Source organism: Hemiscyllium ocellatum, chromosome 8 (genome assembly GCF_020745735.1).
Source record: "Hemiscyllium ocellatum isolate sHemOce1 chromosome 8, sHemOce1.pat.X.cur, whole genome shotgun sequence".
NCBI classification, from domain to species: Eukaryota; Metazoa; Chordata; class Chondrichthyes; order Orectolobiformes; family Hemiscylliidae; genus Hemiscyllium; species Hemiscyllium ocellatum.
Window position 1 is genome coordinate 30120972 of NC_083408.1, and position 18289 is coordinate 30139260.

At 42.5% G+C, this 18289-nt stretch overlaps 1 protein-coding gene across 1 annotated transcript in view; it reads left to right on the plus strand.

Moving 5' to 3' along the window:
* LOC132817814 (regulator of microtubule dynamics protein 3-like) overlaps nt 1-18289 on the plus strand; it is a 232906-nt gene that overhangs the window by 158171 nt on the left and 56446 nt on the right. The window contains exon 7 of the mRNA XM_060828311.1: nt 9292-9367. Within this exon, the coding sequence (XP_060684294.1) occupies nt 9292-9367 (76 nt within the window). The remainder of the gene's footprint in view (nt 1-9291; nt 9368-18289) is intronic.

Sequence of the window (18289 nt, forward strand, 5' to 3'; positions counted from 1 at the left end):
TGGTAGACATTGGCTGTTTCTTCAATTTTTGCAATACACATCAAGGGCTGATTTGGTTAGCTATCTCTAATAACGCAGGATAGTTTTAATATTCCCTGTCATCTCATCAACCTTACGCAATGACCAGATGGCTACAGCCTTCTTCATGAGGTTATCAATAGATTGCTTTCATAGCATGTGGGACTGTTGGGAAGCTCTGTGTATGTTGACCAGTGAATGTAAACTTTTTGGGAGATAATAGTTAAAAACACATTATCAGACTTCTCAACTAGTATATTGAGAATAAGGATTCATTTAACTGGTGCATTACAGTGGTAAATTTGAGCACAGGTTAGAGTTAAATTGTGTAAAGAAATCCTTTGTAGCTGCAGATTCAAATATTGCAAATGTGTCATCTACATCTTGGAAATATGCAAAGTTGTGCAAGGTTAGTAGTCTTGCCATAAAAAATATGTTTCTCATGTTTACCAATAAAGGTGTTAGCAAGGGTTGTGCCTAGAGGGAATCCCATGGCAACATCATCTATCTGAGTTACATGGTGTTGCTTTAGCTGTTCACACTAAGAAAACTACTGATCATAATTAAACATCTTGTGTTGGCAATGGTCAGGACATAGTATCCAACTTTAAATGTGATTTTGTGATTGATCAGCTTGTAGTGAAAAATCCTGAACATACTAAAACATTGCATCAACAGTCTATTTAAGATAATCAATCAAGCTCACTTACGTAGTTCATTTACACCTGATAGGAGTAGTATGTATTTATACATAGACCCTCCCTGCTCTGCAAACAGAATGTGACCAAGCATTGCATCAAATTCAAATAAACAAAAGCATTAAGGGCAACTGTTCCCTATTGCATTCTATATGGCAATATCCTGACTGATGAAAGTTGACTTGTTAGCAATTAAACCCTATTCCCAGATGAACCAGGAAATCCATTACCTACCTATGAGATGTGTAGCATTCAGGTCGGACAATCCAGACCAATACAGACAATCCAGATATGACCTCCGCAAAGCCATCAGACGTGCCAAGAGGCAGTACTGGACCAAGTTAGAGGCCCAAATCAGCCATCAGTCACCCACCCCCTGTGACAAGGCCTACACAATCTAATGGCATACAAAATGAAACAGAGCAAGTTAGCGGGCCAAAACCCATTCCTCCCTGATGCGCTCAATGCTTTCTATGCTTGCTTTGAGCAGACGGTCAGTGGTGCAGTGTCACCTACCATGACAGCTCCGGAGGCATCTATTCCCTCCATCACCAGTGCAAACATCAGATTGGTCCTCCTGAGAGTCACCTTAAAGAAAACAACAGACCTGGATGGAGTCCTAGCTGTGCACTTAGATCCAGCATGGACCAGCTGGGGGAGGTATTCACTGACATCTTCACCCTCTCCCTCCTACGATCCAAAGTCCCCACCTGCTTCACAAACACCACCAATATCTCCGTAACAAAGAAAGCACATGCAGGTGTGCCTTAATGACTACTGCCCAGTGGCTCTGACTTCAATAATTATGAAGTGCTTCGAGAGGCTGGTCATGACCTACATCAACTCTAGCCTGTCAGCCTGACTCAATCTCCTGCTTCCTGATGAAACAGGTCCACAGTGGGCACCATTTCCCTAGTCTTGCACTCAGTCTTGGAACATCTGGATAACCAGGATATCTACGTCAAATGCCTACTCAACGACTACAAATCCACCATCAACACCTTAATCCCCTCAAGGCTAACCTCAAAATTCCGAGACCTAGGTCTCGCCTCTGCCCTCTGCAACTGGATCCTTAGCTTCCTGATCCACAGACTGCAATCAGTGAAGATAGACAATATCACTTTCTCCACATTAACCCTCAACACTGGAGCCCTGCAAGCTACATTCTCAGCCCCCTACTGTACTCCCTGTACAGCTACAACTGTGTTGCCACATTCCGAATGAATGCCATCCACAAGTTTGCTGATGACATCACCATGATAGGATGGATATCAAGCAATGATTTTCAGGAAGAAAGGAGGAGGACATGGCTCCATCTACTTCAACAGAGCTGAGGTGGAGAGGGTCAGGACAGTCAAGTTTCCACATAGATGCAACAATCAAGAAGGCATCACAATTCCACTTCTTACTCAGGCATGTCCCATAAGGACCCTCACCAACATTTAGAGATGCACCATAGAAAGCATTATCTGGGTGCATAATGCCCTGGCATGGCAATTGTTCTACCCAGGACTATAAGTAAGCTACAGAAAGTTGCAATCACAGCCCAGATGATCACAGAAGCCAACCTCGCATCCGTGGACTCCACTTCCACTTCTTGTTGCCATGAAAAGGCTGCCAACATCATCAAAGACCCTTCCCACCCTGGTAATGCTCTCCTTCAATCTCTTTCACCAGGCAGAAGTTACAGAAGCTTGAACTCACGCCAAGAGGTTCAAGAACAGCTTCTTTCCTGCTGTTACTAAACTGATGAATGGACTCTGGGTCTAATTATTAAGAAGAGTTAGATTTGCCAAAAAGGAGCAGAGAAGGTTATGGATACCTCAAAAGAGAAACTGCGGAAGCTGGTGGAAAATGGCTTGTAGATGTGATGTTGCTATAAGGAGAATGTGAGGCCTGCAGATCAGAGTCAAGAATGTGGTGTTGGAGAAGCACAGCAGGACAAACAGCATCCAAGGAGCAAGAGGATTGACGTTTCGGGCATAGGCCCTTCAGAAATTCCTGATGAAGGGCCTATGCCCAAATTGTCGATTCTCCTGCTGTTTGGAAGCTCCCTGACCTGCTGTGCTTTCCCAGCACCACATACTTGACTCTGATGTTGTTATAAGATTGAGATTCAGGCCTTCCTGCCTGTACTACACACACTGCCAAGTTGGGTGCAATTTGGACTCTGGAGCCTCTGATGCTGTCCAATTACATTGAGCTACACTGAGGCTATGGCCCAGAAACCAGTCTTCTGGCATAACTGTGTTGATGTGTTAAGATACTACACAAAACTTCTCATATCACCCTTCATATAACATATTTTAACATATTCTTTAATTCTTTTCTCACACGTGCTTTCTTTCCCCTAAAACCATGTATGCTTTTAGTCTTGACTATTTCACGAAAGACTGCTATTTTCTCAACACATTCTAGGTTAAAAAAGTTTTGCCTAAATTCTTTGTGAAATTTCATGGTGACTCTGTATAGCTGTAACCTCTAGTTTTCTCATGCTCCTTTAGGTGGAAGCATGTCACATCGTGTATGCAGTACCTGTAAGCATGTCTTTCCTCCTTGTCTGCTGATGCATCATTCTTAGCTAATCTTTTGGCAGTCTTTGTCAGTGGTGGGTTGTCATGGCCACCTATTTCAATGAACAGGATGAGAGGGTGGGCTGAGGAACCAGTTCCCAAGTATAACTAAGCCTGAAAAGATTGGAAGTACATTGGTGGTATTATTTTGAGCCATGCTTTACCTATTTAGCCAACTTAATTGATCTTTAGGTGGAAACGTCACTATTAAATCCCTTCTGTTGTTTTAAAAATCTCAATCAGGTCATGTTTTGTCATGATTTGGAGGTGTCGGTATTGGACTGGGGTGTTCAAAGGTAAAACTCACGCAACACCGGGTTATAATCCAACGGGTTTATTTGGAAGCAGTAGCTTTCGGAGTGCTGCTCCTTCAACCACTTGATGAAGATACAGCGCTCGGAGAGCTTGTGCTTCGAAATAAACTTGTTGGACTATAACTTGGTGTCGCGTGATTTTTTTCAACTTTTGTCATGTTTTGTAGTTTACTTTTGTTTTAGAGAGAAAAGTCCCAGCCTGTTCAGATTTTTCTGCTTAATATCTTCTCAGTTATAGTATCACCATTGCATCTTCTTGGTGTCGGGGGGCAGTGTTGGACGGGGTTGGGAGGCGGGGGCTGTGTAGGGGGAAGGTGTTGGACGGTTGGGGGATGGGAGTGGTGTTGGACGGTTGGGGGGAGGGGGAGGGGGATATGTTGGACAGGGTTGGGGGTGCAGGGGCTCCCGCGCGGTGTGCTGCTGCTAGTCTCCTGAACGGGGAGCAGACTTTAAAAATTCTGAGCTCCAGAGGAAGGGCATTTAATCGATTCACTGAATAATCGATTATCCAAACGAAATAGTGCCCGCCCATCTCGTTTGGATAATCGAAGTTCCTCTGTAGCTAGGTATTTTTTCGTGGTCACAAAAGAGAGTCCAGGATGGTGCATTGCCTCCTGGTGCTAGGGTCTTGGATGTCTCAGAGCGCTAGGTCATTGTGGAGAGAGAGGGCAAACATCCAGTGGTCATGGTACACATTGATACTAACGACATGGGTTAAGAAAAAGGATGAAGTCCTAAAAGCAAAATATAAAGGACTAAAAAGGACCTCAAAGGTAGTTATCTCAGGATTACTATCAGTACCACAAGCTAGTCAGAGTGGAAACAGCAGGATATAAAGGGTGAACACGTGGCTGAAAAGATGGTGTGAAGGGGAGTCTTTCAGATTAGTGAGCCATTGTGACTAGTTCTGGGGGAGGTGGGATCTGTACAAACTGGACGCATTAACACCTAGGCAGGACCAGGAGTACTTGATAGAATGGTTGGCGAGGATTCAAACTAGCCCAGCAGTGTAATGGAAATCAGAATAGGGCAGTAGGTGCAGAAATTGAGGGAGAGATAGAAGCCAAGGCAAACATGACTAAGAACAAGAATGGTGAGGGAAACGTTGCTGAAAAGAGCAGGGAAGGTGGTCTTAAATGTAGGAAGTATATTAGGCAAGGCAGATGAACTTACAGCTTTGGTTAGTACTTAGTACTTAGAGCTGTAACATTATTGCAAATATGGAGACTTGGCTGAAAGAGGGACGGGACTGGCAGCTGGATGTCCCAGGACTTAGATGAGGGGATGTAAAAAGAGTGGCAGAGTTGCATGACTGGTAAAAGAGGTACCTCAAAGCTGTACTGAGGGATGATATGTCAGAGAACTCGTGCATCAATCAATATGGGTACAACTCAAGAATAGGAAAGTTGAAATCACAATGCTGGGGGTTTACTAGAGGTCTCTCAACAACCAGCAGGAGATAGAGGAGAGAATATGTAGACAGATCATGGAAAGATGTAAAACCAGCAGGATTGTTGTGGTGGGTGATTTTAACTTTCCTTATATTGACTGGGACTCACTTCATACTCGGGGTTTGCATGGGGCAGAATTTGTAAGGACCATTCAGGAGGGTTTCTTGACACAGTATGTAAACAGTCCAACCAGGGAAAGGGTTATACTTGACCTAGTTTTGGGAAATGAGCTCAGCTGGTGAGTGAAGTTTCAGTGGGGAATCATTTTTGGAGTAGTGACCATAACACAGTGAGTTTTAAGATACTCATCGATCAGGATAACAGCAGTCCTTGGGTGAAGGCATTAAACTGGGGGAAGGCAAACTGCAACAACATTAGGCGCTGGAGAATGCTGAATTGAGGTAGATGTTTGAGGGTAAATTTGGATATGTGGGAATATTTCAAGCGGCATTTAATAAGAGTACAGGAGCGTCACATTCTTGCGAGAATGAAGGATAGGTGTGGTAAGTTACGTGAACCTTGGATGACCAAGGATCATATGACCTTGGTCAAAAAGAAAAAGGAAGTATACATGAGGTCTAAGAGGATGGGAACTTACAAAGCCCTTGAAGTATATAAGGAAGAAGGAAAGAACTTAAACAAGGATCTAGAAGAGCTAAAAGTGGTCATGAAAATTCATTAGCCAACAGGATTAAGAAGAATCCTAATGCTTTTTATACATATAAAAAGCAAGAGGGTAGCCAGGAAAAAGGTTGGCCCACTCAAGGACAAAGGAGGTAATATATGTGTGTGCATCCAGAAGAGGTAGCTGAGGTCCTAAACGAATACTTTCACCAAACAGAATGGGTGGAGGATGATCTCGGAAGAGAGTGTGGAATTTCTAAACCAGGTTGCTATTAAAAAGAAAGAGTCTCCTGCATCTTTAAAAGTATTATGGTAGATAAGTCCCCGAGTCCTGATGGGATCTATCCCAGAATATTGAGAGAGGCAAGAAAACAAGTTCCTGGAGCATTAACAGATAGCTTTGTATCTTCTTTGGTCTCAGATGAGGTCTCAGAGGACTGGAGAGTTGCCAATGCTGTCCCTTGTTTAAGAAGATTAACAGGGATAATCCAGGAAATTACAGGCCCATGAGCCTCACGGCAGTGGTAGGGAAATTATTGCAAAAGATTCTCAGTGGCAAGATCTACAAGCATTTCAAGTAAATGGATTTATTAGCGAGAGCCAACATGGTTTTGTGTCTCACTTACCTGATCAAGTTTTTTGATGAGATGATGAAGATAATTGATGAGGGAAAAATGCTTGATGTTGTCTACGTGGACTTCAGTAAAGCCTTTGACAAGATGCCTTATGGCAGACTGGTATAACAGGTGAAGTCACGTGGTATCAGGGGTAAGCTGGCAAGATGAATATAGCCTTTAGATGAATGGCTTAATCATAGGAAACAGAGGGTAGCGGTTGAAGGATGCTTTTCAGAATGGAGGATTGTAACTAGTGGTGTTCTACAGGGACTCGTGCTGCGAACTGTGCTGTTCATGGTCTACATAAATTATTTGGAGGAAAGTGTGATTGATCTAATTAGTAAGTTTGCGGATAATACAAAGATTGGTGGAGTTATGGATAATGAAGAGGATTGTCAGAGGACACAGGAAGACATAGATCAGTGGGAGGCATGGGCAGAAAAATGGCGAATAGAATTTAATCTGGACAAATGTGAGGTGATGCATTTTGGAAAGTCAAGTACAGGTGAAATTATACAGTAATGGGAGAACCCTTGGCAGTATTGATGTGCAGAGGGGCCTGGGGGTGCAGGTCCACAGATCACTGAAGGTGGTAGTGCAGGTAAATAAGGTAATAGCAAAGGCATATGGCAAGCTTGCCTTCATTGGAAGGGGCATTTAGTATAAGGATAGGCAAGTTATGCTGCTGCTTTATAGAACTTCAGGCCACACTCGGAATATTGCATACAGTTCTGGTTGCCACACTACCAGAAGGATGTGGAAGCTTTGGACGGGGTACAGAAAAGATTTACCAGATGTTGCCTGGTATGAGGGATTTTAGCTGTGAAGCAAAGTTGGATAGACTGGGTTTGTTTTCACTGGAATGCAGGAGGTTGAGGGGTGACCTGATAGAAGTTTATAAGATTGTGAATGGCATGGATAGAGTGGAAAGTATAAGGTTTTTTTCCCAGGGAGGAGGGGTCAGTTCTAGAGGACAGAAATTCAATGTATGGGAGAGGATGTTTAAAAGAGATGTGCGAGGCAAGTCTTCCACACCGAGTAGTGAGTGTCTGGAATGTCTGCCCGAGGAGGTGGTGAAAGCAGACACAGTGGCAGCACTCAAGAAGCAACTGGACGAATACTTGAATAAGAAGGGAATAGAGCGATACAGATCCTGTAAGTGAAGACAGTTTTACTATGAAAGGTGCAGATCTGGAAGGCCAAAAGGCCTGTTCCAGTGCTGTTTTGTTCTTTGTTCTTTGTTTGGGTGCCAGTTTAAGACTGAGATGAGGAATTTCTTCTCACAAACCATTGAGAGTCTTTAGAGTTTCTTACCACAGAGAACTGTGAGCCAGAGTCCTTGTATACATTTAAGGCTGAGTTACATACATTTTTGATTATTTGGGGAAATCAAGGGTTCTGGGGAAATTGCAGGAAAATGGATGATCCTGCAGAATGGCAGAGCAGGCTCGAGGGACCAAAAGTCTTCTGGCTTTTTGGTCTTTAGGCTTTTCTATTTTAAGAAGGTGGGATACGTCCATTCGGAATGATGGAAGTTGGAAGGAAAACCAGTGAAACTTATTGGAATGAATCTGAAAAGGAAATACAAAAAGAAAGGGCCCAAATCAAATGGTGCTTTAATTACATCCAAGAGTCCAGAGATGTCTTCTGGACATGCAGTGCTGTGAGTGCAGAAGACATATGTAGAGAGAGCTGAAGAGATGATAACCTGCTTTTTCCTTCAGGGAAGCATCCAAGCCCATAACTATAGAAAGGGATACAGGAGCTACCCAAATGAATGCTGGGGAAGGGTTGAGTTTTCCCTTCAAAGAGTTCATTGAAAGCCAAAGTGTTAGTAAATGGGATAGATAGACAGTATATCCCAATTCATGCCGTCCAAGTCAAGTTGTTAGAAAGCCCCAACGTATGATTAAACCTGTATCTTTGATACTGATTCTAAAGAATCATTCATTGGAGTGTAATAGATTATGTAGGACTATTACTGAAAACGGAAACAGGTTCATCCATGTACCCTTACATTTATGGATATGACAACCTAATTGCCAGTTGCCATTTCTAGGGTAGTGGCAGAAAATGTTTTTTTTACTTTTTATGGACTACCAACTAATATACAATCTAATCACAGTTCTGACTTTATGTCTCAAGTTTTCCACGAGATCATTAGCGGTTTGGTTATAAATAATTTTTATCAACTGCCTATCATGCACAAATACAAGAGCTTTGGAGAGATGCCATTAGACTGTTAAGATCATGACTAAGACAAGCTGTCATGAATATCCAAAGGTCTGGGACAAGGATTAGATGTCTTACTATTTGCTATTAGAAATTCCCCAAGTGAATCTACTGGGTTTAGTCATTCAAGTTGATTTATGGTCCTGAGATGACAGGTTCATCAAAATTGATTTAGAAGAAATTCTTGAATCAAAAAGACAGATTCTCCAAGTTGGATTAAGTTTGTATTGTTTTTAGAAATACTTTCGGGAGCATATAGGGCAACGTAAGAGCATCTGGAATTTTCAGAAACAAAAATTGAATAATGGGCATATAAACAATTAACATCTAGAATGTTTCATGTGGAAGATAAAGTCTTGGTACAGTTGCTTTTGCAAGGTAACCCTCTGAAAGAAAAATTGAATCGACCATACAACATCGAGGGCCGAAGGGCCTGTACTGCGCTGTTCTGTTCTATGCATTCAGTGATAAATTATCGAAACAGTCTGGGAAAGCTGGAACACACATGACTAAGATTAGTATACTTGGGTGTTGGAGGAGTGAGCTTTCATGCACCAAGTGGCTGTGTCTTGTTCTGAATGTAATGCTTGCAGCCAGATTCTTAATTAACTGTGAAAAGGGTCACAGAATCTGGATTTTCTCTGATGGTTACTGAGCAGCCGCTGAATGTGCACATTCGACAACCAAGCAAACTAAACCAACTGAAGGAAAGCCATATTATGTTTTGTTTTCAGTGCATGTGACGTCATACCTTTCTATTTCAGGTATGCTATCCTATGTGGCAAACAGGCTGACAATGAGACCGTCCAGAATCGTATCAAAGCTGGACATAGTTTCAAGGTAGGCCAAGTTCAGAGAGCTGAATATGAAGAAGTTAGACTTGCCAAGGCATATTATGAAAAATTATTTCTGCCTGCAACAAAATATTTCAGTTACATGCAGGCAACAGACAACACTCACATGTTGCTGCTGTGCTTGATGCCATCCAAGACTATTCAAGCAACAAGCTAGGTAAGGATTCCTTCACTGCATGCCAGAAACCTGACTTCAAAACATTGCAGAGATGTGGTCAAGCAATAAAAGCCACAAATTTCTATGCCAAGAAAAGTGCCTCAGAAGTTTATAGGATCTATGCCAAACCATCCGATTTATGCCACGAGCTATTGCAGCTGTACTTGAGCATTATAACTTAGTCCAGAAAGATAGCATTGAATATCAGTAATGAATCCTAACATGCAATTTCTACCTTTGGACAGACTCATACTCTTGTGGTGTTGTCAGTTGTTTACTTGAGTTCAATTGCAGAATTTACTATTATTTAATCAACCAAGATTATGCATTTGGAAATCTCCATATCTGTGCTCTCAAAGGTTGTTGAAACCAGTTTCAAGGGGCACATCACTTGCGAACAGCTACCTCACACAGTACTTTTGTTTTTTTATGGACATGAAGATGCAATCTGGTGACACCACCTATATTGTGCACCCAAAGATGTATTGTACGGCATCTATTGTTCAGTACTTTACAGTCATTGACCTTTTTAAGTCAAATGGTGTCACCAGTAACACCAGTACTTATTGCCTATCACTAATTGGCCTTGAGGTGACAGTGAGCCACCTTCTTGAACCACTGCAGTCAATGCAGTGAAGGTGCTCTAACAGTGTTTTTGGTAGGGAATTCCAGGATTTTGACTCAACCATGAAGAAGAAATTATGATACGTGTTCAAATCAGAATGGTGTGTGACTTCAAGGAAAATTTGGAATGAGGGCAGAGATATCTGGGGTGGACTGGGAAAGGAGTATAGCAGCATAGACTTAATGAGGAATGATGGGAGACAATTTAAAAAAATTCACAGCTCACAGCAAAGAAATATCCGAGTAAAAAAGAAGGATTCTAGGAAGGAGGTAAGGCAGCCATAGTTAACCAGGCATGTTGAGGCTAACATCCCATTGGAAGAAAAATATACAGTGTGGCAAAGATTATGGTTAGTTAGTGGATTGGGAAAGTTTCAAAAAACCAACAAAAGACACCCAAACAATAATAAAGAGGAGCAAGATAAGCTTTCAAGGCAGACGAGATCTTCTTTAAATACACTGAAAAGGAGAGAGAAGCTAAATTGAATATCAGACACTTAGAGAATGACAATAGGAGTTGAATAAATACTTTGCATCAGTCTTCACAGTAAAAGACACAAATAACATTCCAAAATTACTAAATAAACAAGGGACAAAAAGGGAAGAATAAATAAATACAATAACTCGTAAGGCTAAAGATGGATAAGTCCTTAGATACTGAAAACTTTTGTTAAGAATCCTCGGATTCTGGAAATGTCTCAGAGGATTGGAAAACTGCCAATGTAAAACCTTTATTTAAAAATGGAAGAAGTCAGTAAATCAGATAACTATGGGCCAATTAGCTTAATATCTATTGTAGGGAAAATGTTGGCGTCTATTATGAAGGATGTAACAGTAGAGTGTTTAGAAGTGCCTGATATGATCAAGCAGATAATCATTGCTTCATGATGAGGAAATCATGCCTGCCAAATTTACTACAAATCTTTGAATTTACTTGAATTCTTTGAAGAGATAACAAGTAGTATAGATAAAAGGGAAGCAATAGATGTAATACATTAGGATGTTTAAAAGGTATTTAATAAGGTACCAAACAATAGACTACTTCATAAGAGCCCATTGTGTTGGAGGTGGAATATTAATGTGTAGAGGAGATTGGATAAATAATAGAAGATAGAGTTGGGATAAGGGGTGCATTTTCAGGATGGCATTTCTTCTCTCAGTGGGTAGTGAGAGGACTGTTGAGACTGAGTCATTAAGAATATTCAAAACTGAGATAGATTTTTAATCATTTAAGGATATCAAGGGTTGTGGTGATAAGGCAGGAAAATGGAGTTGACTGTGTTCTCTGCTAATTCAAACAGTGCTTTCTAGATGGGGGCCATTCACTACATACAAGAGGTTTTCCTCATTTTATCTTTGGCTGTTTTGCTAGTCATTTTAAGTGTTCCTGACAAGTTCTCTCAGTAAACTCTTGTTCAAGATTCTAATTGCCTAGAAATTGTATTGTGATGTAAGATGAACCTTTTATATGTTTAAATGAAGTCCGCAATATGAAGGTTTCACAGTTGCACGACTGAAGCAAATCAGTGATCCATTATGCTAGGTTTGTAAGCATTGTTGTGGCAGCTCAGTTGTCTTCAAATTTTACCTAAGACCAAAATGATGTAAAATAATTACATTTAGTAAATCAAAAATGGCTGAACTTCTCAGGAAGCTCAGGATAAGCGGATGTTAGTGATGAGAGACCTGTGGATTTAATGGTATCGCATTATTTTCCTTTACCTAGCTCATACAGGACATCTAGTGGCACACACCTCAAATTACAATATTTGGCACTGACAAGACTCAAATCACTGAGTCTTGATCAGTGTGGCAGTCCCAGCAGCAGATCCAAATGTGTGTGCTGCTTCAACTTTCTTACTATTTCTCTTCAATCACAATTCAATTTGAAATGCCAGTGATGTGTGCAGGAGACATGTAATTCCATTTCAGAGGAAACTTTTGGACAATGAAATCCACAGTCAGCTGACAATACAGCAGTTCCAAGTGAGCTATAAAAGTCCTAGTCAAGCAGGGAAGCTGTATAACTTTTCAACTTCATTAGCATTAACATAACACTTATTACGAGCACAAAGGTAGAATGGATTTTTTTTCTCCAAATTTAAATTTCACTTGCAAATTTACACCTAATAGAGCATCCTAATCTAATGAGGTAAAACAAAATCGTCATTCAAATCACATTGGTTTCACCTTATTCATCTTTGTGACAAGCCTCCTCAGAGAACTAAATATGCTGGTAGTCCTCATGGTTGGCAAATATTGATCGTTGCTGAAAATGTGTTGCTGGTTAAAGCACAGCAGGTTAGGCAGCATCCAAGGAACAGGAAATTCGACGTTTCGGGCCAGAGCCCTTCATCAGGAATGAGGAGAGGGTGCCAGACAGGCTCAGATAAAAGGTAGGGGGAAGGGACTTGGGGGAGGGGCGATGGAGATGTGATAGGTGGAAGGAGGTCAAGGTGAGAGTGATAGGCCGGAGAGGGGGTGGAGGCAGAGAGGTCAGGAAGAGGATTGCAGGTTAGGAGGGCGGTACTGAGTCCAAGGGAATCGACTGAGACAAGGTGGGGGGAGGGGAAATGAGGAAACTGGAGAAATCCGAGCTCATCCCTTGTGGCTGGAGGGTTTCCAGGCGGAAGATGAGGCGCTCTTCCTCCAACCGTCGTGTTGTTATGTTCTGGCGATGGAGGAGTCCAAGGACTTGCATGTCTTCAGTGGAGTGGGAGGGAGAGTTAAAGTGTTGAGCCACAGGGTGGTTGGGTTGGTTGGTTCGGGCGTCCCAGGGGTGTTCCCTGAAGCGTTCTGCAAGTAGGCGGCCCGTCTCCCCAATATAGAGGAGGCCACATCGGGTGCAGCGGATGCAATAGATGATGTGTGTGGAGGTGCAGGTGAATTTGTGGCGGATATGGAAGGATCCCTTGGGGCCTTGGAGAGAAGTAAGGGAGGAGGTGTGGGCGCAAGTTTTGCATTTCCTGCGGTTGCAGGGGAAGGTGCCGGGAGTGGAGGTTGGGTTGGTGGGGGGTGTGGACCTGACGAGGGAGTCACGAAGGGAGTGGTCTTTGCGGAACGCTGATAGGGGAGGGGAGGGAAATATATCCCTGGTGATGGGGTCCGTTTGGAGTTGGCGGAAATGACGGCAGATGATACGCTGTATACGGAGTTTGGTGGGGTGGTAGGTGAGAACCAGTGGGGTTCTGTCTTGGTGGCGGTTGGAGGGACGGGGCTCAAAGGCAGAGGAGCGGGAAGTGGAGGAGATGCGGTGGAGGGCATCGTCGATCACGTCTGGGGGGAATCTGCGGTCCTTGAAGAAGGAGGCCATCTGGGCTGTATGGTATTGGAACTGGTCCTCCTGGGAGCAGATGCGGCGGAGACGAAGGAATTGGGAATATGGGATGGAGTTTTTACAGGGAGCAGGGTGGGAGGAGGTGTAGTCCAGGTAGCTGTGGGAGTCGGTGACTGCAACTCCAAACGGACCCCACCACCAGGGATATATTTCCCTCCCCTCCCCTATCAGCGTTCCGCAAAGACCACTCCCTTCGTGACTCCCTCGTCAGGTCCACACCCCCCACCAACCCAACCTCCACTCCCGGCACCTTCCCCTGCAACCGCAGGAAATGCAAAACTTGCGCCCACACCTCCTCGCTTACTTCTCTCCAAGGCCCCAAGGGATCCTTCCATATCCGCCACAAATTCACCTGCACCTCCACACACATCATCTATTGCATCCACTGCACCCGATGTGGCCTCCTCTATATTGGGGAGACAGAACGCTTCAGGGAACACCTCTGGGACGCCCGAACCAACCACCCTGTGGCTCAACACTTTAACTCTCCCTCCCACTCCACTGAAGACATGCAGGTCCTTGGACTCCTCCATCGCCAGAACATAACAACACGACGGTTGGAGGAAGGGCACCTCATCTTCCGCCTGGAAACCCTCCAGCCACAAGGGATGAACTTGGATTTCTCCAGTTTCCTCATTTCCCCTCCCCCCACCTTGTCTCAGTCGATTCCCTTGGACTCAGCACTGCCCTCCTAACCTGCAATCCTCTTCCTGACCTCTCCACCCCCACCCCACTCCGGCCTATCACCCTCACCTTGACCTCCTTCCACCTATCACATCTCCATCGCCCCTCCCCCAAGTCCCTCCTCCCTACCTTTTATCTTAGCCTGCCTGGCACACTCTCCTCATTCCTGATGAAGGGCTCTGGCCCGAAACGTCGAATTTCCTGTTCCTTGGATGCTGCCTAACCTGCTGTGCTTTAACCAGCAACACATTTTCAACTCTGATCTCCAGCATCTGCAGACCTCACTTTTTACTCAAATATTGATCGTTACAAATAGTGATGGTTACAAGGGAGTTAGGAACATCTCCTGTACTGTGGAAGAACTAATGCAGTGTTTCTTTTGTTCACTCTTGATTGAAGGCTCATGTGTTTCTCTTTTCATTCTGTGTGACATGACTAAACTTGCAGGTTCAGCTAGCCCTCCCTCCCTTTATATTTTAAGGCAGATTCTCTGAGAGAAATCTCAGTGGGGATGATTGAAGTGTGATGGGTGAACTAAAAGTTCAGTAAAGACTCAGCCAGCCTAACATTGATACACGCTTGGACAATATTATCCCCACCTTTTAGCCTTCTCATTTTCTTATTTTGCCCGGATGTTGCTCAGCACCCTACCATAGGAAGCCAAGTCTGTCTTACCTTACTCTTCCATGTCCCTGCCACCACTGTTTTAACCGCTCTTGTATGCCCTTACAACCTTGTATTCAATTGAACCCTCAGATTTCAAACCTATTCCTTCACCCCTAACCCACCCTTGCTTGCACCAGGTTTCAATGTGACACTCGGAAAATGGCTGACATCAGACACAACTATAAAAAAGTTCTTGACACACCACCTTTAAATGAACTTGAAGATAGATTGTCTTTCTAAAAGGTTTATGCTAAAGAATATTCTTGGCATGCAAATGTATTACAAACACAAAGCTGCCACAGGTGGTTCTACTTAGTTAGAGATAAAACAACTGCAGATGCTGGAATCCAAAGTAGACAAACAGGAGTCTGGAAGAACACAGCAAGCCAGGCAGCATCAAGAGATAGACAAATCAATGTTTTGGTATAACCCTTTTTCAGGACTGGGGAGTGGAAGTGAGGGGAGCAGGTGATTATACACCAGAAGCGCACACTATCTCTATACCTGAATGCACTGTCACTTTTTTTGGCAATTACCATACTTCTGTGCTGTCTGGGTGCTACTTATGCCACTGGAAGCATTTTTCAAATTTTCTTTGATCAATCCCCCTCACAGTTTTAACACTTCTGTTGAATTACCCCTGAACCTTTTCTGGTGGAGAATCTTCCCACTAGGAAGAACAACTCCAGTTTCTCTAATCTGTCCACATATCTGTTGTTACAGGCTTATTAATTTGTCAAAAGCTGCACACTGGATGTGCACTGTTAACTTCACATTGGAATATGTAGTATTGCAATATCATAGCATTGACTGTGCAAATCCTATGTATCCATTTGGTGCATTGATAGGGGTTCAGTATAATTAAGTTAATCAAGCTTAGAGATTTTGGTACAGGATCAAAATGCTGTGAATGATGGAAATCTGAAACAAAAACAGATAATGCTGAAAAGTTTCTACAGGTCTGCCAGCATCTGTGGAGAGAGAAACCAATTAACATTTCAGGTCAGTAACCTTTTGACAGGACTGGACAAAGTAAAAACATAATAGGGATTAAGCAGCTGAAATAATCATGGAATCATAGAATAGAATTCTAGAATCCTTACAGTGTGGAAGCAGGCCATTCACCCCATCAAATTGCACACTGATCCTCCAAAAACCATCTCATCCAAATCCACACATTCTCCCTATCCCTGAAACCCTATATTTTCTGTGGCTAATCCACCTAGCCTCCACATCCCTGGACATTATGGGCAAGTTAGCATGGCCAATCCACCTAGCCTTGCACATCTCTGGATTGTGGGAGAAAAATAGAGCACTCAGAGGAAACCCACGCAGACGAGGGGAGGGGAAATGTGCAATCTTCACAAACACATTCATCCGAGAGTGGAATTCAGTCTGGGTCCCTGCCTCAGTGGGACAGCATTGCTGACCACTGAACCACTCTATAGAGAGGGAGAAAAATCAACAAAAGAGAACAACTGAAATAGGGTTTAAGACAAGAGATATTAGCTGACAAACAAATTGACAATGCAAAACCAGGGAAAGTGGTGATGGAACAGATAAAAAAAAATGATATGTCTCGAGGAAATTTGAATGGCAGATTGGTGAACAACTGCAAAATTGAGTTCAATTGTACTTAATTGAAAGATATACTGCTGTTCCTTAAACTTGCATTGAGCTTCACTAGACCTTTACAGGAGTTTAAGGGCAGAGAGATTTGTGTGAGAGAAAAAGAGAATTAAATCGACAGGTTGCCAGAAGATCGGCCATGCTTGTGATCTGAACAGAGGTATTCCACAAAACGACAATCAAGTCTGTGTTTTGTCTTCCCACTGCGGAGCAGATTCCATTGGAAGCAGTAAACACAGTAAAACTCAAGATGTGCATGTAAATGACCAATTTGCTTGTTAGGTGCCTTGGACAGTGAGGAAAAGGAGATAAAATAACTTGAATAGAAGTATGCTATTGAAATGGAATGGGAGTGTTGAGGTTATTGAGGAATGGACCAGAATCTTATGGAAGGAACAGACCTTTCAGAATGATGAAAGGGAATGGAAAGACATGTTTGGTGGCGCCATCAATAGAGTTAGTAAAATCTATTGAACAGATGCTTGTGGAGCAGAAAGTAAAGTTATGGGGAACCTTTATTGTGGCTTTGTGTGGGATGAGATTGTTTGGAATGTGCGACACTTTCAAGGGCCTGGTCAGCTGCAGTGATTGGGAAATGGTGAGGTTGTAGTCCTTAATTTAAGTAAAATGAAGACAAATGAAGACTCAAGAAAAATTCTAAATGGTGATCCCAAGTATTGGTTTTTGGTCCCTTGCTTTCTCTGATTTATATAAATGATTTGAAGATGGGTGTTCAGGGCAAAATCTTGAAATTTGCAGATGATACAAAGTTGGGGAGAAAAGTGAATTGTGAAGATGACGCTGAGTGACTTCAGAGAGATGTTGACAAGTTGGCTAAATGTGCAGACACCTGGCAGAAGAATTTCAGTGCAGAGAAAAGTAAGGTAATGCATTTTGGTAAAAGAAACATTGAAAGACAATATAAACTGAATGGTATAATTTTGAGGGAGGAGCAGAGGGACCTTGGGGTTCAAGTGCATAATTCTGTGATATGGGGAATGTATTGTTAAAAATAGATATTTATATGTGAAAACAATGAGGAATTGGGATATAGAATTGAAGGACATTTTGGGTCAAAAAGAGTTAAGCAAGGTTCTGAAAGGACATGTAACATCTTGGAATTTCTCAATGATAATATGAGCTGTGACTTAGTCACAGAAAGGTCGAGTAACTTTGAAAAGTGAAAAATCAAAGCTTTTAAGAGAGATATAATAGATGAAGTTTAGGGCTTTAATGCCTGGATAAACTTGGTTTTGAAGAGATGAGGTCTGTATGCTGATGGTTGGCTAGCAGCATCTTTCTGGAGCTGGTGTCTGTTTTTCCAAGTTGGCTGTGTAGTAGAGACAAATGTCTCCAATGTGTGCAGTAAATAAGACTTTTTCCTTTCTCCTCAAAAAGTAATTTTACAGTAGGACAAGTTGCACAGAACTCTCTCAGAAAAATAATTGTGGAAATCTAAGAAAGTTCTCAAATATTAAATTTCTCTGACTATCTCATAATCCCTGAAAGGTCATCAATGGGGTGGTTTTCTTCTTTAGCCTGTCTTTATTTAAAAACCTATACCATCACCACAGAACTGTATTGTCACATTTGTTATACACATGTGTTTATTTGCAGTTAATATTAATCTTCACTTAATCTTAAATTTGTTCAAGAAACTTGGAGAGAGTTTCATTGTTTTTTTCAACTTAGTCATGGGATGTGGATATCACTGGCTGGACCAGCATTTACTGTCCATTCCGCATTGAACTGACTGGTTTGCTAGGCCACGATAGAGGATCATTAAAAGTCAGCAAAATTGCTGTGTCTGA